Genomic DNA, 26,149 nt, shown 5'->3' with positions numbered 1-26,149 from the left:
GACGTCATTATGAGTCATGTGAGAGTTGTTCTAGAGTTGTTCTACTTAACAACTCTCTTGAGCTTGTATTTTTGAATCGCTCGCTTTCAAGTCACGTGCGAAAATATACATATGTCTGTCTCATCTATATGTGCGAACGTGATTTGGAGGCGTGCGATTCACATATACTAATCCTGGGAAGGATATTTAGTTTCAAATGGTCACCCTACAAGGATCGCGTGGTGTGTGACGGGCGGTTGGACTTCGCACGGAGTCATTACAGATACATTATTTACTAACATAGTGTGACACTTTACTCATTATAAATAGCTTTATTATATCTGAGGTTAATGGGAAGGCCAGAGATCAGTCGTACATTGATGGATGTGTGACGTGTGGCGATGCTAAAGTACGTACATTGTAACTTATATTTGTGGACGTAACAACAAGGATATAAGAGTTATTTCTATGTGCTGACAAATTTTGCTCGTCCTTAGGAATTCGAAGTAGCACTTTCGCCACTAATAGCCTTTATACTTTTACGACAGATAATAAAGCTGCTATGGGACCTAAATCCTAAAGTACCGTACTCAACACAAGTTGGTACTCGTTACTCTATTACTTTTTAAAATCTTCTGACGTATCAGCAGAGAAACTTAAGACTTCTTGTTTCTACGTGCCAGTTATATCTGATTCTACTTTATTAAGAACTGTAGAGACATTCTACATTGTGTCAATGGAAGGCAGCTGCTATTTATAGCACAGGTTTTACCTATTGTAATTACCAGCAGTGCTTTATAAGTGTTGATTATGTTAGTGTCATAACTGAACCCATAATTGTTAAGTTGATTGGTCCTATAAACACATTTAATTATTAATTATCCTTTAGCCACGCGCAACACGTCGATGACGTTTTTTTTTATTAACTTTTCTATTTTCTCGTTGTTATGTAACTTCTACCGAACAAGTGCCAAGTCTGCAAGTAAACTGGCGCACTAACACAAGTCCAAAGTGAACTAAACATTACATCTGAATGTAGTTTCAGAACTTATTACCTCGCGTCCGCTTCGAAGGCGTCACCTGTACTGTGGAACCGAGGTAGGCTCTGTTTCTGAGACTAATGTATTCAGAAATATGGTATTAATTAAGAATTTTCATACGCGTACCTACACAAAACATGCCCGAGATTCCTAAAGATCTTTTTGTGTTTCGCCCAAAAAGAGTCACTTTTATGATATGAAATTCTAAGATGGATAATATACGAAGAACCGTGTGGTTGTAGGACTAGCAAGCAGGTGATTAGCCTATCGCCCATATGACTACGGTCTATCATGTTGCAGTAGACTTTATACCGTCACTGAAACGACAAAATCACGTAATTTGTCGAATTGCACGACGTGTCGGGAATGTCGGGATGACAAGCAGCCAAACGCATTTTTTGTTTTTACTTTGCCCAAAAAGAAGTATACAAGCATTTGTAAGATCTACTCGAACACATTAGTGGATTTTAAACAAGTAGAAAAGGAGATTTAAACAGATACAAGACGAGAAGTCGAGAAGATATTTCAGGATTCCCTTTCGGGAAAAGGCTTCCGGGCATCAAGAATTAATTCTAGTAAAAATAACTACATTTCATGAACTTAATAGAGAAATGAACGGGGAACAGATAAAAAATCCTTGGAAGTTTGTTTAATTAATACACAGAAGTGAGAGGAGGATCAAAGCGCTTGGAATCGTTGACAATAATAGTCAAAGGAATACCTATTTGATCTTTTAAAGATCGAATTACAATTCTGTCACTCTGTTTTCTTTACTACACTACAGTAACAGCTTGTCTAAAGTACTTACAGGTATTTCTGTGAGGTATTTAGTACTAATCACATTATCCAGAAGAAAATGTATATAAAGACAAAAATGTTGCTTAGTTCAGATATGGGCTTGATCAGATCTGGGGGTTAAAATGGCCACATCGAAGCAATTCATCTAAGAAAGCAATATTGTATTTGACATTTGTTTGCATTGCGCAATTACTTTTATATGCGCAAATGTCAAATAGCAATATTGCTTTCTTAGATGAATTGCTTTGATGCGGCCGTTTTAATTCCCGCTGATCTTATTTATATTTATCTTCTTTTGAAAAGTGGGTTTTTTTCCGAAAGTTATTGAACAATTTCTAAGTAAAATATAATATCGCCTACGTGAATATTCGATATGGGGGAATATAACACGGGACCTCTGTCTATTGAAAGACGGGTAATGTCAGAGTTCACGGTGCCACAGAACTAGGGCTGCAGCTGGTGCTCGTGCATGTCACGAATTTTAAACTCCGCGATAGGGGTGCGTCGATAAGAACTATCTTCTTGGGTATTGAGTTTTAAATGAAGGTGAGTTGGACAGAGAACTTAATTGGTGGAGATATCATTATTAATTTAAGAACCACGCTCCTGACGGTGTAGCATTCTCCATTCTTGTCTATTAAGGGTCAACGCTTTGACTTCCTACACGACGTTCGCCTTCTCTTTAATTGGTTCCATGTTAGATCTTCTTGGACTTCTCCTTCCTCTCTTTCCTTCTACTTTCCCTTCTATAATAAATTTGTCGTAGAGATATGTATAAAGCTGAAAAATGTTGAACACTATTACGTGAAGCGACGAGCTACGAAGGTGGGATAACTATCGTATCGGCTAAAACTGGTTGAGTAGAGCCGATATTCAATTTGTATAACCGGACAATCGAATTACAAACACTAAACATATTGACTTTTAACAATATAGGTACTTCAGGAAGTAACAACTATTCCTGGTCCTTATGTCCTGAGTTCGTTTATTTGCAAATGGGAACCCTAAGCGGGCCGGGCAAACGGGCAAGGCCGTGTACTTTGCTCTTCCTCTCAATTATGCCCCCCCGACTGTAAGACGAAGCACGCACGTGAACACTCCGATATAAAGCAGCGTTCAAATTGCAATAACATGGAGTGCATTAACCTACTTCGATACAATCCAACTTTCCAATCAAAAAAGTTGCAAACGTTTGTGTTTTTGTGATGTGTATCCATAGGTCTTAAAATAATGTCAGGACATAACCAAGCAGTCCATACAGCTAACTATTCAAAACATACACGAAAGCTTATCACAAAGGCGTTATTAACTCAGTAAAGGTCCCTAGATACACAAGAATTACAGAAAGTAAACTTTGTTCCTTGTTCATCAAATCAAAATCATAAGATTGCTTAAGAGTGCTTCGTTTAAAAACGTCAATAACAAGTGTGGGTGCAAATAGTCTTCAGTAACTTCTGCTCGCCTACTGTTCATTAAAGATCAAGAGACTTATTTCTTTTTGCTAATTATTCTTGTCTGTGAAACTACATTATACTACACTATAGTCTTGAGTACTGCTTTTTTTTACTTCGGTTCAGCCTTTCAGCATAGGCCTCCCCCAACCTCCTCTACACTTCTTGTTGGACCAAGACGGCGTAGTCACGTTGTTGGAACTACATAATACAACATATTTTCTTCAACAAAACATCACGCAGTCACACCAAGCCTAACCCTACTAGCAAGTTCCGATAATTTGGACCAGCTCCGTCATCCATCGAACGTCCACTCACGTGTTGCCGACATCACGCGAGGTTCACAGGACCCAGTGGTTTGGACAAATTTTATAATGATGTCTTACGGATTACGCCTGTATCCCGGAAGGGGTAGGCAGACATGTATAGATATACCTAAAATACACCCACACCCCGCCAGCTATGTTTTAGTCCAATAGCTGTTGCCATTAGAAGTTTAGTCAAAATTAGTGGTAACACAACACAAAACAAAACTGTGAAAACTGTGATTCAGGCCGGCAAGCTACAGCATGGTAATTTATTATCGTAAAATTATAAAATTGGATTCAAGGCTAATAACTCTGAAGGGGCCAGGTGTGACCGTGTGACTATGACTGAGTCACAAAAGCACTTTAGCCAGCAATTTTTAATTGAATCGATCATTTATTATTCAAGACTTGTTCTAGGTAAGTTAGCTCTATTGAAGAGACAGAAGTCTCCGGATTTAGGGAATTCAATAATAAGAAATTCACCAATTATAACAATTTGGAATACTCTAATGAATAAGAATATGAGCTAAATATAAAGAGCTATTAAGAACAGACGTTCTGTTGAATAAGGAAGACTGAGTTAAGATTTGGTTCTTCATGTTAGTGTAACAGAGAGCTTGGTGGCGTGTGGTTACTTAGTTCATCTTGTGATGGATGTAGTCTGATTGGGGATATACACATAAGCTTATGCTATGTTAAAGATTCCTTACAGAATAAAATCAACTAAACATTCAAACTTAATAAATACTTGTACTGTAGTAACAATTAATTGACAATGTCAGTAACAAGTACCACCAAATACCTACTAAAATCATTGTAAATAGAAAGAAAGAAAATATTTAATATTAGAGGACGCTCCGGCTAAAATAAAATAACTCAAAAATAATACACCACTTTTGTTACTAGATATTGTATATTGTGTAAGTTACACAATATCTAGGTACAAAAGAGGTGTTGGTCAAGATAATCAAATAAATATAACTTCCATAACAATAAAATAAGTCATTTGCTTTTACAACAAAATACACACACTGAAGCATTTAAGCAAATAAGAGTATTGATAATGTACCTATGTGACTTATCAGTTATCACCCTCTTACTTATGTAAAAGATTAATATTATTGTTAACAGACTTAAGTAATTAAGACCATTCAATGAACTAGCCCTAGGTCAGCTGTTTGCATAGTTAAGAAAATAATTTTAAAGTTATTTGATAGTTGGGCATACTTTTGTTCATCTTCATGTGTTCTCACAACTTCAAGTTTAAAAAAATATAGTAAGTATGGGATATTATGTGGGCTGCTTGTATCTAGTATTAAAAGTCGCCGCAGGGTGTCTGATTAGTTGTGGCACCTCATTAGGGATTGCAGGCGTGAGTTATATATTTCTAGTTTTGAGCAGTAAAAATATAAAGACATCACAGTTCACATTGCATCAAAAAATTATAGCTAAGCACAGATCCCTAATTAATCAAAAAGTAACTGAATTTCAGTCTACCTACATATCAAATAAGTACTTATTTTCAAAAGAATTCGACTAAAAGTACATTATGAACATACTGCCAACTGTGTTAGGTATGTACATAATTTATAAGTTGAGTAGTTAAGATAATTGTTAGCAAGGTGACAGACGAATCGTCTCATTCATCGAAGGTTATCAAAGAGGTGGCAACTTGGGTATGCTAATTAAATAAATGATAGCTTTAACACCACAGTTCATTATACTTCACAGCTTCACACAGTATCTCATTAATTAATGTTTAAAGTTTTTATAAGACAATGAAATACAAGTTTATTTTTGTGAAACCAATAAAGTTCTCATTGGATTCTACTCAAAATTTGAATTAAATTATATTAATTAAATAGTTCACCATAGCAAAGTATATTGAATATTATGGAATAATTATTGAAAGGAAAGTTAGAATCAATGTGATGACGTTATAAATGAAAATCGATGTACCTACCGTAGAGTTTATTTAATAGATTAGGTTGCAACCCACTTCCATGCATGCATTTGTTATGAACATCATGTGTACAGTTAAATAAAGTTTATTTTCATAAACCTTTACAATTTGAGATCCGGATTACTGTTAAATGAAACCTCACCACTTTAACCATATTTTATACAATGCAGGTTTGAATATACATACATTTCTTTTTTTTCTACATTTTTTTTTTGTTCAATAAAAAGATCACCCTTGGTCAGCCGAAAAAGATGTACAGATGTTTCTCATAGGAATCGCGCGCCGATCAGCCGCATACACAAGTTATTAAACAAAAAAACCTGAGTTCCACCGAAACGATCCGCAATTATATTCTTTAGGAAATGTTACATTTTTTACGCTAGATGTTTACTACATGCGGAAGAAATAGACCAGAAAATTCAATCTGTTTCTTTTAGGTTATAGAAACGTATGAGTACAAGATCAAATGTAATGTCCTAAATCACGATTTTTTTATAAATACACTTACCTTGGATTTATCTGGGTCCGCTGCGAATATTACACTTGTAAATTATCACTGAATTTTCAAATAAACTCTATATAAACACTTTTAAGAAACAGCCCCGCACTAACGTCCAGCGAAACCAAATTAGTAGTGTTGCAAAAATGTTTATTTGATGATTTGACATTAGTAGCGAGTCCGATTAAATCGATACTATTTTCTTCCAAATACAAAATTTCTATTTGATCATAATAAATATTAAATAAATCACAAATAGCTATTTCAGATAAAATAATCCTACAAATTCGTTGATAGTATTGATAAAAGTTCTCTGCTTTCATTACAAGTGACTTTTTTTAATTTAATCGAGAAGAAAAACGAGACCTCGAATCGATATAAATACAACACTAGACGTGTTGAATGTGTCGCTTTTTCTGTGGGGTGGGGAAACCTCGACCAATCAGAACCCTCAGATCAGTCTCGGAAGGTGGCGTGATCGCTACGTCACGTTGTACATAGGCATATATAACTGCGCTATACATATTTTGATCAATAGCAAAATTGTTTTTTTTTTCAATAGTGGTAGAATCATACACCCATGATTTCCATATGGAATACGTATTGTCGGCTACATATAGCAACTGCTGGATTTTATTCTTTGAATGCGATTTATGGATCATCTAAGAAGTTCATTCATACAAAGAATTTATTCTTGCAGCGTCATCTATGTACCGTAGCATGAACTAGTATGACTCGTTCTCATATTGTCTTCACGCTGTAACTCATGTCGGAGGTCGATAGAAAGAATGGTGTGTCACTTTTTGGATATCTGCGAGAAGTTATAGTTAGAGAGTTTATGAGTTGAGTATGTTTGCTGCTAAACGCAATATGCTTTCGGGCTTAGATTACAGACAGTACGTACTACTTTCATGATTCACGTAAAAATACGAACGATGCCACCATATTATATAACTACGAAAAAGAGGATCGGTGGTACATGAAATTTCAGATATTCAACCTCTCAAATATCAAACAGCCAAAGAAAATGTCAATGTTTGGTTACATTTGTCAAAAACAGTCATAATTCATAATTGGTCATCTCATCATCATATCGAATTCATATTTTAATTTATTAGTTTATAATTTTAGGTAAAAACTGTTCTTAATGTTCAAACATTATAAGGACCTAAGTGATGTGGTGTCGTTGCTCGTGTACTGCCCGACCGAGCACTCGTTCCTCCTCTCGAAGGAGACCAGCGGGGAGTACTGGATACCGTCCAGCAGAGTCGATGGTGACTGCTGGAAGTTAACTGCTAGTAAAATATATTACGATGTAAGTCATCATCCAAACCTAACAGCCTCCGTTTTCTAGTGTCTGGAGTATTGGGTTCGATGCCCGATGGGACACTGTCGAAAGTCACATGTCATCAGGCCATGTCACCAACCACAGACCAGCGAAATGTCACTTTCTGCAGATCTTGCTTTCGGCAATTTTGAAACTAACAACCTTACGTAAACAAACAACTACAACATATACATACTAAATACAAAAACTCACGCCTATTTCCTTCCGGGGTAAGCAGAGGCTATTAAATTCCATCTGCTTCGATCATGAACTTTTTCTCGCGTCCTCCACATTCATCAACACAACTACAAAATTTCATTCGTCATCAAAATTGAATCGTCAATTTTTAAATAATGAACATCCTCCGAAAACTCCTGCACCTTCTCAATATTGGAAGAATAATTCATGGTCATTCAGTAATATCTATAATTTATATCATTTTTAGTTATTCGGCGTTGAAACAGTCAATCCGTGCGTTCCCCTTAGAATATACAAAGTGTGGTTGCCGAACCACCCGCTGTCGGCCGTGTACCATGCAATTTACAAGACTTGTATCAAGCCTGATCTGAAGAAAAAATTAAAAATAAAGGTGATTTATTTAATTATTTGTAACTTGCTTCTCAAACGGGGAGCGCCGCCGGTTCGAACTTCAAACTTCATAAGTTTGGCGGGGATGATTTGTAAATCTACCGTTTAAGTTTTTCATTTAAATAAATTAAAAAAAAAAGAAAAAATAAACCCTGGCGCTGGACTTGAGCCAGTGAGTTGTTCGTGCAGTTTTCACTGACACTGTTGGCTCGACCATTACGTAAGTATATAAACGGTAATACTTACGGATATTGCGGCGTTGGTTTAATAGAAAGCTCGGTGAGGAATGGGTACTTAGTTCATCTTGCGATGGATGTACGTCTGTCAATTGGGATATAGTCGTGAGCTTACGAGTATGTTATGTTAGAACACACAAAACGTTTCAAAAAAGGATCACTGTGTTGCGATGCTGCTTGCCGAGAGTTTTATTAATTCACATATACGTAAATATGAGGATAAGAGGAAGATAGCTTTTAACGTACCCTCATTAGTAACACACAACATCTAGCTCACGGCTTACCTCAATTGGGGTAGTCACACGTACATCCATCGCAAGATAAACTAAATACGCACCTCACCGACCATTGTGTTAGACCAACGTGATAGGTGGTGAGCCGTATCACTGTCTTTTATAGTCAAGCCAACTGTAATAAGAGTAATAACTAATTAATAATTACCGTATCTTAATGAGTAGTATATCCAGTTTGTCGATGTAATTTGGTTGGGTTGTTTAGTGTCCCACAATAACATAAGGTATTATGTTATGTCGGTTTGTGACTATTGTGGGTCCAAAGGGCGGCAAATAATAGATGCGTGTGTAGATACGTATATTTGTATAAGATAGGTACGCTACACCACTTTGTTTCCCTGTCAGCAAAACCTGCGCTCGCGGCTGTCATGGTTCAACCACGTGGAGCTGGACCGGCAGCGCGCGCACGCCATGCTGCGCAGCCCCGAGCTCGCCATCTTCACGCAAATGGCCATGGGGGAACAAATCAAGGAGTTCGATGTGGTAACATCATCAACTAATTAATTGCCTGAGTAAATGCTGGCAAACCTTCCCTCTGGCACACCCCGGACGCTTCATATAAGAAACCTCGTTTTACACAGACACCACACATTGATGATATCGTACATGCGCGTCTGTGTGTGTGACGTCTGACGCCATACGACTCAAGTCCAAACTGTATTCGAGGGGGAGTGAGGTAAACATACCTCAGCCGCTGGTGGGGAGCGGAGAGTTGCCGTTTTATACGTAGTATCATTCCTTATTCTATGCCTCTGGGAAGGGGTGGAGTATTGGAAATCCACAATACTGGAGAAATACCCACAGCCCAGGGTCTACTGGAGGTGTGCTGGAAAGCAGTGGATGAGACTTGCAGAGGACCGAAAGGGTGGTGTGCAAGAGAGGAGGCATACCCAGCAGTGCGTGGATACAGACTGAGTAGATAGATATACGTAGTTTATGAGCATGTACCTACTTAGGTACTATATGACGTTGCAGGAGTACGACACGGGGATCCTGATAGAGATATGTGAGAGCAACCTCATCCTGTCTCCGGACGTGGGCGCCGGAGCCGCCGCTCTGTCCTCGCCCAATTATCATCTCCTTATAGCTGCCAAGTATACTAAAGAAGGTTATTTGTTAAATCTATTCATGTTCTTATGTAGCAATAGGCTAGCGCCTTATTACATGGTACTAAAACATAGCTGGCTTAGTATATACTGTTTTTATGCCTATATAGCTATCATGCCTATATCCCCGAAGGAATAAGCAGAGATATCTACTGTACCTCTACCTAAACACCCACTCATCACCAGCTATGTTTAAGTCCCTTAATCAGGCACAAATCTTGGAAATAATATGATGTCAACTATCTATCATACAAACATGAATTCAAACTTATAAAGTTCTCCGATGGGCTATCGCGGATATACTGTAGGTACTCGTAGTCGTTACATGAGTCATGTCAGTCAGAGGCCTTTGGCGGCTCAATAGATGAGGTTGGTAATCCACCTCAAAACCCACACGATAGAAGAAGACTGTACTTGCTATATTTCAGATCAAATACGCCTGTACCGGGAGTTCGTGGTGCTGTCGTTCCCAGCAGTGTACATGAGTCCGCACATGTTCACCACCTTCATGGTGGATCTGGGCTGGCAACGACCACAGTGCCATAATCTTTTCAGGTGAGCCGAATTACTAAGCGTAAGGTTAAATAAGTATCTATACCTATCATAAGAGCTATTATATTTCTTTATACCCCGACAGACGTAACGATGGTTTAGCCTATGGATCGGAACGGCCTCTGTGGTCCAGTGGTTGAGCTTTGATTTCACGATCCGGAGGTCCCGGGTTGAAATCCCGGTGGGGACACATCACAAATGTCGCTTTGTGATCCCTAGTTTGATTAGAACATTACAGGCTGAACACTTGATTGTCCGAAGGTAAGGTGATCCGTACTTTGGAAGGCACTTTAGGCCGTTGGTCCCGGTTACTACTTAGGTACTGACGTAAGTGAGTAATCGTTACATATGAGCCATGTCAGGGGTCTTTGGCGGCTCAATAATAACCCTGACACCAGGGTTGATGAGGTTGGTAATTCACCTCACAACCCACACAACAGAAGAAGAAGTCTGTGGATGCATGTGATTTAGATGACAAATATACAGCCTAAACGTGTTCGGCACAAATCTTTCTTCATTGTTTGGTAGGAGTCCTCTGACATCAGCCTCAGCACACTTCACCAGATTGCTTCATTGCATCTTAGAAAAACACTCCCGGTCGCCCAACTGGGATACCCATACTACTAGGGATTTCATGGTGGTCAGCGGGTCTAGCATAGAAGTCGTGTAACCTGGTCTAATGAAGAAGTATGTGAACAGGGCAGCAGACATAACGGGGCGCGGAGGCCTGTCGTTCCTGGAGCTGATGCTGTGGTGCGCCGCCATGGAGCCTGCCACACAGCACAGCGGCGTGCCGGCAGAGATACGCTGCCGGTACATTTTCAGGTAGTTCTCAAAGAGAAAAGTACGAAAAATTCTGATTCGGACGGCTGGATAGACCTGAGGGTCAATTCCCATCCGAGTCCGGATTTTTCAATCTTTCTTTTTTGTAATTTTTCCCTCAACACGTATAAGTGATATTGCTTTACTAATAAATCTCTTAAAATCTTGCGTCACGTTCGAATCGAAGCAAATGGAATTCCATAGTCTCTGCTAAACCCCGGTGGGAAATAGGCGTGAGTTTATGTATGTATGTATGCATCACGTTTGGAGGATCTCTTTGGAGGATATATCTATCTATCCTTGTAATGTAGGTAGAAACAGATTCGTTAGGCCTCTCACAGTAACAGTCAGTGTTACATTGAGATTAAATTTTAGAAAAAATATTAACTAAAGTTGCTGAAGGAGCCAGTTTACGCATGAGTGATGCTGATTCTTGTCCATTAAGTACTGATAATTTAGGGGAACACTTGCGGGTATCATATCTAACGATTTCAATCATAAGTGTGTGTGAGCTTCTGATAACTTCAGGTTCAACTTTCAGATTCTTCGACAGCAATCGGGACATGAAGTTGGAGTACGTAGAGTTTAAAGAGCTGGTGGCGGCGGCGCGGGTGGCGCGCCAGCTGCCCGTGGACGCGCTCAGTGTAGCCAAGGACGCTGACGTCTGCCTCAGGTGTGACATAATCATGTTTCAGGGATGTCATTTCGGTTATCGCGATAAGTACGCAAGCCGTCCCTAGGTTACGTTCTATTTATGTCTCTATTTTCATCCAAATCTGTACAATTGTATAGAAATGTGTATTTGTATAGAAATTTCAATATTTTAGGGATTTCACTCATACATGATCCAGATTGTTAGGCATATGGGCTTTAAAATATGTTCATGTTTAGCACCTGATGTCACCATGAATTTGTAGGTATGCATAGATAGTGTTGTAGGTAGTCAGACCACGATACTGTGTAAAACGTATTAAGATTTTCTAGGCAACTGGGTATCCAACCAAACTCGCAGATCCCCCTGACGGAGTTCCTGCGCGGCGTGGGTGAGCTGCGACTGCGTGGGACCAGCTCCATGCTGCGCGCGCCACGAAGTGTCTCCGGGTATCTCGTCGACTTGCAGTGAGCATTATATAACATATAAACAGCGTACATATCTCGTAGCTGGACACTTGCTTTCTCTCAATCTACCGAAGGGGATATGACATACTTCACTACACTGCTCCACTGTGTTTAGAGCCAACCTATCGCCACAGTTTTCTAGCCGCCTAAAAGTGCCCATGTCTCAAGTCAGAGCCAACGACTTTACGTGCCCTCAGAAGCACGGTCTCTTCAGTTCCAATGTATTGATCTGATCGCTTCTTTCAGAGAACGCGAACGCGAGATAAGCCCCAATACTTCGCCGGAAACTTCTAAATTACACTTAGGTATGTATTTTGTTTTTGATACTTATTTGGGAATTTCGTATCAATAACATTACGATGAAGTGCACTGAGTTTATACTTAGATACTTATAAATAATAAATCTAGGTAGCTCCAGGATTGTTTTTGTGAGTTATTGTAGATTTGCCGCAGATGGAATTAACTACTTGGCCGGACAAATGGGGAGCGCTGAAGGCTCTCACCCGGTACAACGTTTAAGACAACAGGCCTGAGGGTGCCCAGTTGGGCGCGAACCTCGGCTCAGGGCGTCGTCTGAGAGGAAAAATATTTGAAAGAATTAATCGATCCTAGTGGGTCGATAGCGATAAGCGCTGATTGAGGGAAATCGTCGACCATGCCGGCGCGGCGGGGTCGGTATCGGGGTCCTGAAATGTTTGGTGTCGCGAGCTGATTGGCTGCCTCTAAGGCTAGAGTAATCGGGTCGTCGGGAAGTAGCTCCAGGAATTGTTCATAGATTGTATTAGATCCAAAATCTGATTCGGACATACTTTATACTCAGGGCAAACGTGCACGATGGGCAATATGTCCCACGTGGGCGACACGTCGCAGATGTCGCCGGGCGGCACGCCGCTGCGGCGCCCGGGCCAGCGGCCCGACTACAACGTCGCCGTCTACACGGTGCGCCTGCGCAGAGATGTCCCCAATGAGATGCTCGAGCTCACTACCTTTAACGGTAAGCTTTCCTTCTTTCAGCCGGTATTAGTGGCACGGACAAGGTCTACCTGGTGCCAATAATTGCAATGGATGGGTTTTATCTTCCTCTTGTAACCAAGTATCGTGGTGTATTTTGAGCTCTCTTTCTATGACAAAATGACAACTAATACTTTAGTTGTCATTTCATAAATGCCGACGCTCCCTCCGCTCAAGAAGATGCATAGTTAGATGGATGATGGTGACATTATTTGGGGGCCTACAGAAGATGCGGTGACAGCATCAACGGCGCGGCTGGTGACGCTGAATGTGACTTGTGTCAACTCTACCCACGTGCTCGGGCCGCGCACCTGCCCCGTGGAGGCGATGGCCGCCGTTCACTACTTCGCCACTCAAGTCGACAAGGGATCCGGAGTAAATAACTTTATCTTTACCTACTGCTGTATATACAGACTGTTAGTGACACCGTAACGAATACTGATGAGGATGATTCAGACCATGATTCTGAGTTGATATTATAAAGTATAATTTCCTGTCGGAAAATTCATGTTTTTTGTGTTTTTTTTTAAATTATATTCCGTTCCATATTTTTGCGACGGACAATTCTACTTGATATCAACTCAGAATCATCTCTCAAAGTTTTCGTTACGATGTCACTAACACCCTGTATTTTGGTATAACACCAAGGTGTTTTTCCATCCGCGCCATCTAGCGAGAACGCAAACCTCGGCAGCTCGTGTTCAATACATATTCGAACACACGTAAAAATATAAATGTATAAATAAATAATAATGTATGTATCCGAATGTCTCGGAGACTAGCTCCACGAAGGCGGCAAGCTAGATCCACTACCAACTGAGTTTTTCTTCTGTAACGCACGCAGTACTTTGCCATTTTATTGCAAATCTATAGCTATCTATGGCTATAGAGGTGGTGTCGCTAACGATACCTATTCCGAATAATTCGTCGCTGATGTCGCTAAGTGACGTATCTGAAAGCTTTGGCAAATCTGATTTGCACTTTTTGCCATTGTCAATAAGGCATAAATTATTTTAGCAAGAAAATGCAGATACGTCAGTTTGCAAAGTCAGCCACGAATTATTGTAACCGTCTGAATTTACATACTCGTAATTATACCAATTCCAGGTGGGTTAATAATGCCACATCCAAGCAATTCACCTAAAAAAACAATAATTGCTATTGCATTTACTTTTATATGCGCAAATGTCAAACTGCAATATTGCTTTTTAAATGAATTGCTTCTCAATCCTCCTAATCAAACAAATGACAGTCTCGCAGTGGTTTGTGACATGTTCCCTTGACGGAAATCGAACTCAGAATCTTGGGATCGACAGCTGAACGCACTAACCGCAAGAACACGGATGCTGTTATCAACGTCTTCTTTAATCATTGATTGATTTAAAATGACGTGAAACAATGTGCAGAGACGCATGTCAGTGGCGACGAACAACTCGACGGTGGTGACCAAGTGCGCGTGGGCATGGGCCACGCCGTCGGAGGAGGCAGCCATGGGCGCGCTGCTGCTGCGCCTGGCCGACGCCGTGCGACCTATCTGCGCAGAGGAACCACGGCTGCTGCGGATTAATTCTCCGGTGTATGTTATAGGTGACTATTTCTTTTGATACTAAATGTAAAGTTGCTCCGATGGTTCGGAAATGTACAGATTTATGATGCGGATGAAGGTAAGTGTTAGAGTTGAAACAGAAAGACCTACTTAGTCCCAAAGGGAAATATGCGTGATCATAGGTAAGTATATACATAATGTACTAAATGTAGCACAACAACATCACGCTTGTATCCCCAAAGGGGTAGGTAGAGATGTATAGGTGTGTGGGGTGTGGGTGTAGGGAGGGAAGTAACGTTTATTTAATAACTGCAGGTGACCTCCACGGCAATTTGAACGCGCTTCTAACCCTGGAGACAGCACTGTGGCCCTCCGGAGCTGCGCTGGCGCCCGCGAAGATGCTCTTCCTCGGGGACTTCGTGGACCGAGGGCCGCACGGTACCGAGCTCATGGCATACCTGCTAGCGGCCAAGCTGCAACGACCGCACGGCGTCTTGCTCATCCGAGGGAATCATGAGACAAGAGACATACAGAAAATGTTCACCTTTTACACGTAAGTTTAGGCATTGAGGGCAGAGAAGTTCAAACGTCGAGGAAGCGTAGTCAAAAGGGATTTCATCATCATCAATTTAAGAGCCACGCTTTTGTCGGTGCAGCATTTTCCATGCTACTTTTTTAGGGAAAAATAGGGCAGTGATTTCCCTCTTGCCTTCCGCCCCAAAAGGGACAAACGACTCGTAATTTTTCGGTCATATACCTATACAAAGAAAAGCCCTGGGCTATGACTAGCAGTATAGTGGTCGTTGATAACAAGCTAGTGTGTGTCCTTGCAGAGAATGTATGAACAAATACGGAGAAGTAGAAGGTGCAAAGATATGGAATGCGATAAATCAAGTGTTCGATGTGCTGCCTCTTGCTGCCGTTGTAGATGAGAAGGTACCTACCGTAATTTTATAAATATATTTTGGGTCGGTAGAGCTGTACATAGTTTATACATCCACTCCTCGCCAGCTATGTTTAAGTCCCATGTATTAAGAGGCGAGCCTATAGCCATTAAACCCTGTTTTAAGTAAATAAAGTTTATTAACCGGGCACAAATCCTGGAAACCTCGTGATATCAATTATCTATTTTTTTAGTTTTATAAATTAACTTAGAATTGTTAACATATATGTATAGAATACGAAGGGAACTCTCTATAAAAGGCACATCGGAACGCGACGTCATTCAGCAAAGGCCCGGAGGAGTTGTTCTGCTACTACTACAAATAAAATCTAAAGAAAGATAAAAAAAATGAGTCTTTCTAAGACTTAAATTGCAGACAATGTTGAGCCAAGTTGAAGTGGGATTGGGCGGATCATGTCTTTCGGATGCCTAACGACCTGTGGACTAAGGTCAGAGATGTAGAGACAGACGCAGGCATGGCAGACCTAGGCGGATATGACGCGACATATTTAGACTCTTTCCTGCAAGCCTGGCACTGGAGAGAGAATCCTGCAAGAAATGGACAGAGGCCTTTACCCAGCAGTAGATCACGTTAGGTTAGAGAAGACAAAACCCCTATTTTAACTGTTGTAGTAAGGCCTCTTCCCTTCCTTTCGCAAAAGCATCCAGATCATCTCTGCAACGCGTCTTAGTTCATTTAAGAAAGTTTGTGGAACTCCCAGGTGTTCTGTTGCCACGGCGGTATCCCCCCGCCCTGGGTGTGCCCGCTGGTGTCGGCTATCGACAAGGTTCCTCTACCATTGCCGCGCCCGGCCGAGCAGAGTACCATCGCCTGGGAACTGCTGTGGAACGATCCAATCAAGTTAGACTCTTTAATTAGTTTTTTTTATGGTTTTGTGTCGTTATCAAAAGATATGGTAATCAGGGATACATGTTGTGCCGACCCCACTAAGGGCAGGAGGATCTGGTAATCTATGGTGTGGCGGACCAAACTAGTTGGCCAGCTAGTTCCGCCCACATGCAACAGATGGCGTCACATTCTATAATGCAGTCTTCAAGCAGTCGTGAAACGCGATATCGAAGTTTACACAGCAAGACGCATATATACAACATCCAACATAACACCGTTCGATCGTCGATCCCTAGTCACACTACCAACTTGTAGTTGTCGTATAAACGTACCAATTGAGCTACAACTTGTTTTTTGTATCGAAAGGCTATAGGTATGTTGGCTTCTAATCCCTGGTTCTTAGTCCTGAGTACGGGCGTCACTGGCGTCTGTATATCTTAGGGTGGTATTAATAAACGAATCTCAGCTGAGACTGCCCTCAAGATTCTGCTCAAGTCTCTGTTTTTATATGAGAACTGTCATATTGACATGATCTTGAGGGCAGTCTCGAAGCTGAGAATAGTTTATTAATACCACCCTTATAAGTTTTGTAAGTTCCTCACCAAGTAGATATGACATGATCCGTTGGTCCCGGCTATTAGTCCAAAAATACCTCCACAACCCACAGTGTGATGTATGTGTTATCCCTGTTAGACCGAATAAGATGACGACATCTCTGGCGCTGGAGCTGACTGCGAACGAAGGGTTCGCGGCCAACTCGAAACGCGGCACGGGCCACGTGTTCGACCAGACCGCCATCGACCGGTTCTTGCTCTCTAACCAGCTCTCGCACGTCGTACGAGCACATGAGCTGCACCAGAACGGATTTATGGTAAGAGCACACCCTGGACACTTCATACAAAATACCTCGTTTTACAGACACTACATTGACGTAATCGACGGTGTCACAAGTAGACGTCAGTTACGCAATCTAGTTGTAAAGATAAAGATTTTTATTGTGCATAAATTTAGGTACAGTTATAGATAATAGTTGCAGTTATAGTTGCAAATTACGTCTCACTAAATTTTGCCTTTGCAGGCATATACACATTTTACACAGGCAATGATATTTCATTTCACACCATATTTCATTATAACATAAGAGAAAGAAAACAATAATAATAATAACAATAAAAAATCAAAAAAATATTAAAGAATATATACAATGAATAAGTAGGTCTAATTTGTTACAATTTTACTGTTTCCTCACGTTATTGTTGAGAAGGAAATTAAAGCCGCCAATTGCAATAAGCCTTTTTACTTCTGTAACTGTTTCTTTTTTGGTGCAACAAACGATTTGTATGTATGTTTCAAATAATTATCTTCAATGGTGTGTGGAGCTGCTCTATTAACTTGTAGCGCGGTGGAGTGTACAACTATTTAAGTTAATTGCGGGCGAACTTGCGTCTTGCAGCGGATGCAAGTAGTTTGTGTTGTATCGTGGACGCATGAGTTGTTGGTAATGGTAGACCGATTTCCGAAATGGCACATCCACGTGCCTATTTTGTGTCATTCTTAGTTATCACCCCAACGAATCCAACTCCCCAAGAAAGTCTAGCAAGCTTCTATGATGCTGATGCAACGTGTTATGTAAATATCTACGTACTATAATAGCTGATTGAATTGCAGTATTATTAGTGTAGAATTGTGGATATATGTCCCTTAGTGCCAGCTGCGCGGGCGCCTGGTGTCGATATTCTCGTCGTCGCACTACTGCGGTGGCACCAACGACTCCGGCGCCGTGCTGCTTGAAGGCGGGAAACTAAGGCTCATACGCGTTGGCATCGGAACGACTTACTAAGTTTACACTCGACTTGTGACGTTGACAATATTATCGTTAATGTCCTAAGCTTGTGGCGGCAACAAAATTCAGAACGCCTAAATTCAGTGGTAGCGAAGACTCGAGATCAACTGAAATACCTCAGAATCGGTTCTACGGCGTTCAACGAAATATGAGTTGATTCTCGAAATTGTCAAATTAAAGAAATTGGACATTCATATTCTTTCATTTATTATTCCATCGCTTATAAAACTGATCATAGTGGAAACAAAACAATATCGTGTGATTCATATAAATTAGTGAAGCTTATCATTAGTGGAACTTACTATTATTTTTACAATATAGTTAATGCTAATCTGGCCTTGACAACAAGATGAAGACAAGTAATTTATGCTTTGTCATTATTTTTTACTAATATAGATTAAAGATCTTTCTTTTCTTCCGTAGTGTAGCTTTTTTACAATTTATTACTTCCTAGGGGGTCCTGAACCAATGATAGGCCTGCATCTTTCTTTATATTTTGGATTTATTAGGCTGATGGCAGGCCAACCTATGCTACATAAGCTTCGTCCCCACTAGGGGACATTTATTTATCGAGACATGCCTCCGGAGATATCGCCCGGCTTAAGGCCGGTCCTAAGGCCCAAAGTTCTTCAAATAATCCAAACCCCATTGTTTAACAATCCGGTATGTAAGGTATTTCTTTTTATTTTTAAATGAAAGATTATGCTATTAAAAAACGAACTTGAATATTTTTGCTTTTCTGCATGAAATTATTAGTAAATAGTATACTTTGCACTTTTTTTTAAAGTCTCCTAAAGTAAGCTGAATGACGTATATTAGACTTTAGTCTTTGCTTAGTTTGTATCGATATTTTAATATCCTTTATTCTGAGTAGTCCTTCTGATTAGTCCCACTGTAGGTTATGTTAGGGTGTGCCCAAACTGTGGGTGGTTCGTAAGTGTACTCAGACCCAGTAAGTTAGATCATTACGTTTGTTAACAGCACACTCTAAAAACACTTTACCCTAGTGATGAACACAGATAATATTAAATTTTATTTAAATATATTTACGACTTTTGCTAAAGTAAACACCATCCGACGGATTTAAGAGGTAAAACTAGAGAAATAAGGCTAATAAGGACGAAATTTCGAAATGGTTTTAGAATTAGCGTAATTTTCCTTACAATACCGAATTGTGTCCGGAAATGTGTTCTACAGGAGGTTAAGGGAAAGTCGTGAGATAAGATGTCGTGCGATGCGGGGCGATATCGCTCGGAGCCTCTGGGGACACATGTCGCTCGACAAATGCATTTATATAATTACATACTCTAGTCACACTCTTCTGTACCAAGAACACAAACTTTAGCACTTCGATTCCGCCTAAAAAAGACTCAAACATTCAATTTATTAAATTATCACAAACAAACACCTATAAATAACTTATTTTGTTCACAAGAATGTCACTTTACGTTATGTCAAGGCCAGTGAAATACCTAACGAACAGAAAATTTTGATAGCATTATGTAAGAATGATGCTAAACTCTGAATATCTTCAAATGTGTTTTCACAACTAGGATTTTTTGAATCTTTTGTAATAAATACATTTATGTTTTTTGGTTTAACATTTATAAGAAATATTTTAATTCCTTATTGTATCTTCTTATTTAAACTTGGCATAGTTTGGGCAATGAAGGTCGTAGTACCAGCTAAGTGTTCATTGCATTAGTGAACAACGACATCTTTTGTTGGAATGAAATTGCGACGAAGATAATGACCACTTAGAATTCAGATTATTCCTATAATGTATTAGATTCATTTCAAATAACGGGGCCAAGTCTATCTGAAAATCAGTTAATGAGAAACAGCAATCTATGTTTTGTTTGGAAGAACATTTTCTGTTCTAATGATATCAATATATTTATTACTATTTACACATTTTACTAAACATAAGTTGACAAGTCAAATACATCTAATATCATAGTTACCGCTATAGAACAGGAATTGAGAGTTAACCAACAATATTTGAATGCGTAAAGGAGTTCCAAACTTATCGAAGCAATATTGGTTCGGTTGTTTATAAATGTTTCATAATGTTGCACAACATGACGCAAATTGCGATAACATTTCCCGCAATGTTGTGTCGTCGATTAGTTTGACGTCTCCCCAATATTGTGCCCGACATCCAGTGTTAAACACTCTAGTATATTACAGAAAGATCTGGATCACATTGACAATTCAAATACTGTGTATAAATATTTCAATTTGTTTAACTTAAGCACAACATGTAGAAAGATCCTTACACAAAACATATCAGACTTTCACAGACTTGTTTCAGTCCACTCCACGTGTACTCTGGTCATCTGTCCATGTCTCCTCTTACATCCTCGGTTCTGTACTACAGTTGTATACAGCTCACTTTGTGCTGATAACATTCATATAATTTTATGGAATTATTCGCGTACAGATTGTAAATATTGATACATATCAATAGCAAGATAGAAAAAATTCAAACACAGTTAGCTACTGACTATTACAGATGTTGATATAGATATCATTGGTCTAATAAAACCCGGTGAAACGCGGATATTTAGTTACCGCATTTGGGAATATAGTAGTGAACTTATCATTTTATGGTAAGAAATACGCTGAACAATTGACGTTATACAAAAGGAACTGTCAAGTCAGGTCTCCTTTACCATGAGATGTAATCAGCTGTAGCACTGAGCGTCGGTTGTACCTGCATCCCTGTAGCGTCCTATAGCAGCAGCCGGCCCTGCAGGATCTCGAGCGCGGCCTTCCTCCGCAGGTAGGGCATGTGCGTCTGCGAGAAGGTGTAGGGCGCGTTGCGGGCAGAGAACTCCGCGAACGTGCACGCGAACATGCCGCAGTCGCTGCCGTTCATCTGCTGCGGGATGTCCTGAAATATACACGTTACATTTGTTAGGTATGGAGTAATGGACTGCTACTCGTATTTCTTAGACTCCCCATAGAGACCTCGTATTACAAATAGACAACTGATTTTCGATTGTCTGTCGGGTTGACTTAATTTCATTAATTTATATATTTATAAGAGCAAGAGGGTAACCAAACCACTGCCCTATTTTTCCGTAAAAAGTAGCATGGAGAGGATTGCTACACCGACAAGATTGTGGCTCTTAAATTAGTGATGAGTGAAATAAAGCAGATTGAAAAAACATGTCATGGAAAAATTAAATACCTTTAGACACTCAGCCTTCCACCCGCTCTCATCGAAGGGCTGCCCCTTCTTGTCCTTGTGTTCGTCTCGGAGGTATTGCATCAGTAGGTCTAAGCACTCCTGGTTGCGCGCGCCCATGCTGTCCATGTAGTTGATCTTCTTGGCGCGGAAGTCCACGATGCTCACGCACCAGTGCACGCCCAGGTGCACAGGGACCACCATTAGGTCGTGCGCGAATATGTCTACCTGTATAGATATGGAAAAATGATCTTAGAAGCTATAACTATCTGAAAAGCTTAACCCATGCAACGAATCCCGCCGTGGACAGTTTAAAGTCGTAAAACCGAATGTCCTTTTAAAATACAATCCCAATTGTTTATCTATTGTGTCTGTCTGGAAATCTAGACCTTACGAGGTTAAGTGATATTTCTTATCTTGGCTGATCACTGGCGATTAGTGTTAATATCAAGTCAATCATGATTAGCAAAGATAACAACATATTCAAGCCTCCATTGGTCAAAGGGTTAAAATAAATAACTTGTACACTTATAGTTCCTCTTTGTAAATTCCATTCTTTCTTTCATCATCAAGCAAGAGATATGTGTTGGGATTGAAGCAAATGGAATTCCATTGTCTGTGCTTACCCCAGTGGGAAATAGGCGTAGGTTTATGTATGTTCATCATCAGAAAGTAAGATGTTACTCACCTTCCTGGTCCAGCGGCGCAGGCCTGCCTGACCACTCTGTTTGAGTTTAGGGTAGAAGAATGTGTTGGTGGCGTACACCTTGGGCAGGTCGGAGCGCTCCTCACTGCGCTGCATTAGCAGGTTCATGTAGAAGTTGATTACCTCATCATTCAGCCAGTTGAGCCCAGCTAACGTTTGGAGGTCACGTCTGAAAAGTTCTCATTTTTAGTGTAACACAATAACAACCAATTTTACAATGACAGAAAAACCTGTTCAATTTGTGAGATGTGTATCTCCTAGATAGGAATTGATTGGATCAATCGAAGATTTTTGTACAGAGATAAATGATTGACTTATGTTGCAAGGTTCTAAGTGTCAGCGTAAAGTCATACACCATGTCCACCTGCCCAACAGTTATTACTGCAAAGAAAACTATGCTTACCTATGTATTCTTAAATTAAATTTCTCTACTAGCAGCTGATTAGGTGGTCCTGGACCCAGTGCTCTGCTAATCAACTTCTCCTGCTCGGGTGTAAGTTTGGGCAGCTCTACGGTCGGCTGTGGCTCCTCAATGAGGCTCTCTGGTATGCTGAGCTCATACTTCAATTTGTGCTCTAAATGTGCTAGTTTCTGTTCATAATTAACTTTAGATATGATGTCGGACTCTCGCCGTGCATCTTTCAATTTCTCTTGAACTTCATTCTTCTTCTTTCTATACCTAGAATTCAAATCTGACAGCCAATCTTCTGATGTAACTGGCTTATCTTTTAATGATTCTTTAAATGAGTTCACTGGATCAATCCTGACTGAAGAAGTAGATGATTCAGAAGGAACTATCTCAACCTCAGAGTCAGAGGAGTTTATAGAAGCTACTGTTATAGGGTCATACTCCTTTGTTGTTTCATTTTCTTTGTCAGCAATTATGCCTTTTTCTAATAATTTTATTTCATTTAAAGCACTCCTCTGTGACCTTTGTGTCATGCGGAATGATGCAGCGTCATCAGCTATGTTGATAATTTCCATAGGCTTTGATATTGTTATGGGTTTCACAGTTCCTGCCACTCTCCTAATTAGTTCTTGGTAATTTCTTTTCTCATCTAGATTAAATACTTCAGATAGGGTTGTTCTGCCATTTCCATTAAGATTTAGATATCTATTCCTGATGTTTTGTGAGAGGTTTGTAGGCTTCTGTGATTGCATCCACCTTGGGACTGGTGTGGGAGCTTTCTTGTAAGTCTTGGTTATTCCTGGAGGTGCTTTAAATTTACTGTAGAGTTTTGGAGACAGGTTCGAGCTTCTTTCATTTGTTTTACGACTTAACTTGTAGTATTGTACTGAGTCATCATTTGAATCAGTCACATTGTTGGTATTAGCAATGAAGAATTTATATGGTTTCACAGGAGGTGGAGTTGTGACTTTCTTCACAAAAATGACATCATCACCTTGATCAACTTCATTGTCCTCATCATCAAGATTGATGTATACTTTGGATGGTTTCTTTTTCTCTGGTTTACTTTCTATCCAAGTCACCTAGAAATAAAAATAAAATGTTATATCTCTTTTTTATAATAAACAACATCAAAAAACAAATATTAAAATATGAAAGACTGTCTGTCACCAATAATCACTGTGTCAAAAATCTATGCACTAATTTCTTAAATCATAGATAACTTTACACATTTTTAAATAAATATACAAATTACCTCTGGTTCGTCATCATCGTCATCAAGGACTGCATGGACCACTGGTCTCACGGGGGTATGCATCCTTGGTTTCCTTGCTGGTGTGCCCGAACCATTCTCCGATACTCCAACAAGTTGGATAGGCACTGTTCGTACTCTACTGCCATACCTGGCTGATTCATTTGGGGTTGATGTACTAGGTCCACCTTCAAGTTGAATCGGCACATATCTTACTGTTTTGCCCTGTTTTTCATCTTTATCCCAAATATCTACAAGAAAGTAATGTTGACAATTTGAAAATTCCAAATAACTGCTGTAGGGTTATGTTTATTATCAGATAGTTACCGTTCGAGGCCATAACTTCAGGGAAACTTGTCCTTTTTAAGTGTTTGAGCCTTTTGAGCGCTGGCGAGTCATCGTCAGACGAACATTCGTCGTCAGCCCTGGAAAACAAGAATATCATGTACACGTTGGCGACATACAAACTTTACAATTACATTCAATCATTGCTCACTTCCAGAACCTCGAGGCGACTTTTAGTGGTACTTTGATCATGTTCCAGTGCTTATTGAAAGCCTAATACGTGATTTTTAGCGGTATTTGCCGCCATAACTAACCGAAATATTGTAAACAAGTAATGTCATACCTGTCGCGTTTGAAGCTTGTTCTGATCGCTGGATTATCGTCAGCCCAACCGAGTAGACTTCGCACGTAAGCCACTACGGACTTCATCTTCAACAAATTATGAGTCCATAACCTTCTTATTTAGTATTATTGCTGGAAAAAGGAAAAAATTAAGCAAGCACAAACGTGCGATGCCATTTACTAGTGAAGTGACATCGAAAACTAAAAAACCGTAAATAACCGTAAACCGTAAATCTGTAATTCACTGTTGTCGTTGACAGCTTATGTAGATTAGAAAGCATCAATGTTTGAAGCTTTTTAATTGAAAATAATGGTAAACGTTTGTTCAAATAAGTAATTATTTCGGAATAATGAATCACGGAGAGGAAAGTCCGAGTCCCGATTCCGATTTTAATATTAAAAGCTTCTAAATCCAAGGACCAAAAATCGTTCTAGCTCAACTCTAGCTAATCATTTCATTTCTTTGTTTCATTCCATTTCATTCGCTTTTTGTATTCATTCATTCAAGTTCAAGATTAATTTTCATTTTGTACTTATTTATACCTATGATTTATACTTACACTTTAAAAGACGGTAAAAAATAAGTAAGAAAAAAATAATGAGATGATAGGACGAGAGATGGAAAAGATAAAAAAGCACGTGCCATCTAAAATAAATTGTGCACGTTTATAATGTCAGCTCTTTACTCAATGACTCTTTACTCTCTACCTTAGAAAAATTATAAAAATAAAAAATGAGCCGAAACCAAGACCGAAACAGTGACATAAGAAAAAAGGGCGGGAACCTTCGAACAAGTTAGGCGGGATTTTTTAAGCTCTCGATTTTAATTTCAATTTTATTTCCAAATTTTGTAGATATTTGTATAATTTGTACATAATTATTTAGTTTAAGTTATTGTATAAATAGTTGTTTCATATCTGAATGTAAATATTTATCGTTTGGTAAGTTTTTATAAAAAACCGTAGCAGATGCGGTCCGCTAAGGACCCGCGCGGCGGGCAAGATGCCTGGCCAGCCGGCAAAGCGGAAGTATTCGGCAACAAAAGGAGGCAAGCAGCAGCCCCAGTCTCGGGATGAACCAGGTGAGGTTGTTGAGCCCGAGTCTTCTGACTCGGACGTTACCGACCCGCCAAGGATCATGGACACGGAGATTGAAGAAGACAAATATGCTCCATACCGAGTGACTGATTACAGTCGCCGGTATCCAGAAGATAGCGCAGCAGGTTATGAATTTGTTGTATTTATCGAAAGTAGCACTGAACAACCGATTGGGACACGAGATATGATGAATTTAAGCACTTGTTTCACCAGAGTAGTCAAAGGCATTAAATATCTCAAAAAAATAAATAAATTTAAAATTGGCGTAGTCTTTGATCGCCCAAATTTAGCAAATGCTTTTTTGGATAACTCTACATTCTTGAGAGACCAAAATTTAAAAGCGACGATACCTGCTGGTACCACTGAAATGACTGGCGTTATCAACTCAGTGCCTACCAGTATGACAAACAAAAAAATATTTAACGAACTGGGTCTAGGTACAAATTGTAAAAAAGTAATCTGTGTACGACGAATTATGAGAAGGGAGAAAGTTGGTGAGTCGTTTCAACTACAACCCACCCAATCGGTCGCAATTACATTTTCAGCGTCGACTTCTTTGCCAGACTATATTTTTATTAAAATGTGGAGGTT

At 39.8% G+C, this 26,149-nt stretch overlaps 3 protein-coding genes across 8 annotated transcripts in view; 1 reads left to right on the top strand and 2 right to left on the bottom strand.

Annotated features, from left to right (window-relative positions):
* The window catches only part of LOC126368762 (long-chain-fatty-acid--CoA ligase 4), a 61,516-nt gene extending 55,337 nt beyond the window's left edge, over window positions 1-6,179 (bottom strand). Inside the window, exon 1 of the mRNA XM_050013195.1 lies at window positions 6,048-6,179. The gene's annotated coding sequence lies outside the window, so the exon portion shown is untranslated. The remainder of the gene's footprint in view (window positions 1-6,047) is intronic.
* Window positions 957-18,451, top strand: LOC126368356 (uncharacterized). 6 transcript variants are annotated; one of them, XM_050012320.1, is made up of 18 exons: window positions 957-1,077; window positions 7,170-7,353; window positions 7,811-7,954; window positions 8,828-8,965; window positions 9,458-9,590; window positions 10,017-10,143; window positions 10,840-10,965; window positions 11,504-11,635; window positions 11,947-12,081; window positions 12,328-12,386; window positions 12,902-13,075; window positions 13,319-13,467; window positions 14,499-14,679; window positions 14,954-15,191; window positions 15,472-15,574; window positions 16,304-16,443; window positions 17,125-17,302; window positions 18,137-18,448. In XM_050012320.1, the coding sequence occupies exons 2-18, from the start codon at window positions 7,186-7,188 to the stop codon at window positions 18,269-18,271; spliced, it is 2,460 nt and encodes an 819-aa protein (XP_049868277.1). In that variant the 5' UTR covers window positions 957-1,077; window positions 7,170-7,185; the 3' UTR covers window positions 18,272-18,448. The 6 variants fall into 6 exon arrangements, with proteins under 6 accessions (XP_049868277.1, XP_049868507.1, XP_049868589.1 ...); XM_050012487.1 differs by lacking the exon at window positions 957-1,077 and adding an exon at window positions 3,912-3,993; XM_050012404.1 differs by lacking the exon at window positions 957-1,077 and adding an exon at window positions 6,624-6,934.
* Window positions 18,452-18,464: 13 nt separating this feature from the next.
* LOC126369059 (sentrin-specific protease 1-like) lies at window positions 18,465-24,649 on the bottom strand. The gene is made up of 7 exons (XM_050013382.1): window positions 24,463-24,649; window positions 24,162-24,259; window positions 23,838-24,085; window positions 22,577-23,664; window positions 22,156-22,342; window positions 21,471-21,695; window positions 18,465-21,170 (listed from the first exon to the last, which is right to left on the bottom strand). The coding sequence occupies exons 1-7, from the start codon at window positions 24,546-24,548 to the stop codon at window positions 21,009-21,011; spliced, it is 2,094 nt and encodes a 697-aa protein (XP_049869339.1). The 5' UTR covers window positions 24,549-24,649; the 3' UTR covers window positions 18,465-21,008.
* Window positions 24,650-26,149: the final 1,500 nt, after the last annotated feature.

This window comes from Pectinophora gossypiella, chromosome 1 (assembly GCF_024362695.1).
Source record: "Pectinophora gossypiella chromosome 1, ilPecGoss1.1, whole genome shotgun sequence".
Lineage (NCBI taxonomy): Eukaryota > Metazoa > Arthropoda > Insecta > Lepidoptera > Gelechiidae > Pectinophora > Pectinophora gossypiella.
Note: the sequence above shows the minus strand (reverse complement) of the source record. Positions and strands in the feature narration are given on the sequence as shown.

Coding starts and splice junctions, on each gene's coding strand:
- LOC126368356 (XM_050012320.1), top strand. CDS start 7,186: ATGTTCAAACATTATAAGGACCTAAGTGATGTGGTGTCGTTGCTCGTG. Junction 7,354..7,810: donor CTAGTAAAATATATTACGAT/GTAAGTCATCAT, acceptor TATCATTTTTAG/TTATTCGGCGTTGAAACAGT. Junction 15,575..16,303: donor CTGCCGTTGTAGATGAGAAG/GTACCTACCGTA, acceptor TGGAACTCCCAG/GTGTTCTGTTGCCACGGCGG.
- LOC126369059 (XM_050013382.1), bottom strand. CDS start 24,548: ATGAAGTCCGTAGTGGCTTACGTGCGAAGTCTACTCGGTTGGGCTGAC. Junction 22,343..22,576: donor TTTAATTTAAGAATACATAG/GTAAGCATAGTT, acceptor AGAACTTTTCAG/ACGTGACCTCCAAACGTTAG. Junction 21,696..22,155: donor TGCGCCGCTGGACCAGGAAG/GTGAGTAACATC, acceptor ATATCTATACAG/GTAGACATATTCGCGCACGA.